General features: G+C 38.0%; 1 protein-coding gene across 1 annotated transcript; it reads left to right on the plus strand.

The window, feature by feature from the left end:
• Nucleotides 1-200: 200 nt before the first annotated feature.
• On the plus strand, nucleotides 201-513 carry LOC118477224 (calcium/calmodulin-dependent protein kinase type 1-like; the record flags this gene model as incomplete). Its single annotated transcript, XM_035968177.1, is given in 1 exon segment — nucleotides 201-513. A coding segment is annotated over 1 exon segment (93 nt), but the record flags the coding sequence as incomplete, so codon positions are not given.
• Between the last annotated feature and the right edge of the window lie 1,012 nt (nucleotides 514-1,525).

The following is a 1,525-nucleotide window of genomic DNA, read 5'->3' on the forward strand; positions in this document are numbered from 1 at the left end:
CCCACACCTCCCTTTCATCTTCCTTGCCAACCCGTCGTGGTACCCCTAAGACAGAAGGAGATCTATGTTGATGCTGCTGTTTCTTGCATAATTAAACCACGCTCGAGATCAACACGACGATCATCTTTCGACCTCGTTGCTATGGTTTCCAAAAGCAGCATCAGAACGCCATCGTAAGGATAATTACATATGCAAAACACTAGCGCCCTCTGGTATATCACGTGACCAAAGTCGTAAATGGCCGAATAACACTGTGTGTCGCAGGAGTTCCTTCACGAGTGTGTCACAGACCGACCATACGAGGGAAAACGTACGCTTCGGTTGTTTAGTCTGCTGCGTTCAACGCTTGGAACCTTGGATATTTTTTTAGCGTCTCATGTTTGTAGTCTGTGATCATATTGTGTTCTTCTTCCCTCAAACATGCCTTTGTTCGGGAAGAAAAACGAAGCGGACAAGAAACTGAAAGAAAGCGATATACGGCGGAAATACGAGTTCAAAGACACATTGGGAACGTAAGTAAATCCAGATTTTATTTGTTTGAATATTTTCCTTCGTGAGCTGTGTTGGGGAAAATTTCATTCGTTCGAGCTTTGCTCTTAAATTTATTCTCCGAGATCGAATTCATATAGTTTGTGAAAAGAAATTGGTTTTTCTGCCTTGTGCTCATAAAAAAAAGTAAGTTGCGACCGGTCCGAAAAATAATAATTTATTTAATTTTTTGACTGCCGCTCGACTGGTGAACTGTTGTATGACAACACTCAAAAACACAATAAATGATGGGGCGGGGACGGGGGCGTGGATCAAAATTGCGCCAGTAGATGATGTTTATATGTCGGCTTTCGATAAATTTTGATCATTGCGTTAACCCTGCCATAAATACTATATTTATGTAATACATTGTCTCTTCACCCGTACCAACAGGCACAAAAACAACTCCGTTTCTGCGTCCTCGGAAATATTCTGTAAAGTTGATAGATCTAGATCTAGAATCTAATCTAGATCTAGATGAACTTGATGAAGATGATCAAGTCGTGATCAAGCATCATCAATCATCAAGAGCTAAAATAAAAGGCTAAAACTAAAAAGGTAAAAAAGTTACCAATCTAATAGATCTAGATCTAGAAATCTAGATCTAGACATTAGATCTAGATCTAGAAGTTTAGAAGTTGAAGTAACATCAATAGATCTAGATCTAGATTCTAGATGGTTTTCGTTTCTCTAAGAACGTTACCCAATTCTACATCTCCAGATCTGAAATCTAGATCTAGATCTAGAATCTAGATCTAGATCTAGTCTAGTACATATAGATCTAGATCTAGAGAATCTAGTGATACTTGAAGTCTAGACAGAAAGATTTCTAGATTCTAGATCTAGATCTAGATTAGATCTAGATCTAGGTCTAGAATCTAGACTAGATCTAGAATCTTACTTATGATGAATCATTCCAATGACAGTAATTTAATAATGTTTTGTTATTTATATAGATCTAGTTCATCAGCAGTTCGGTTTCGTTCAGTGTAGAGTT

This window comes from Aplysia californica, unplaced genomic scaffold, assembly GCF_000002075.1.
Source record: "Aplysia californica isolate F4 #8 unplaced genomic scaffold, AplCal3.0 scaffold00043, whole genome shotgun sequence".
NCBI classification, from domain to species: Eukaryota; Metazoa; Mollusca; class Gastropoda; order Aplysiida; family Aplysiidae; genus Aplysia; species Aplysia californica.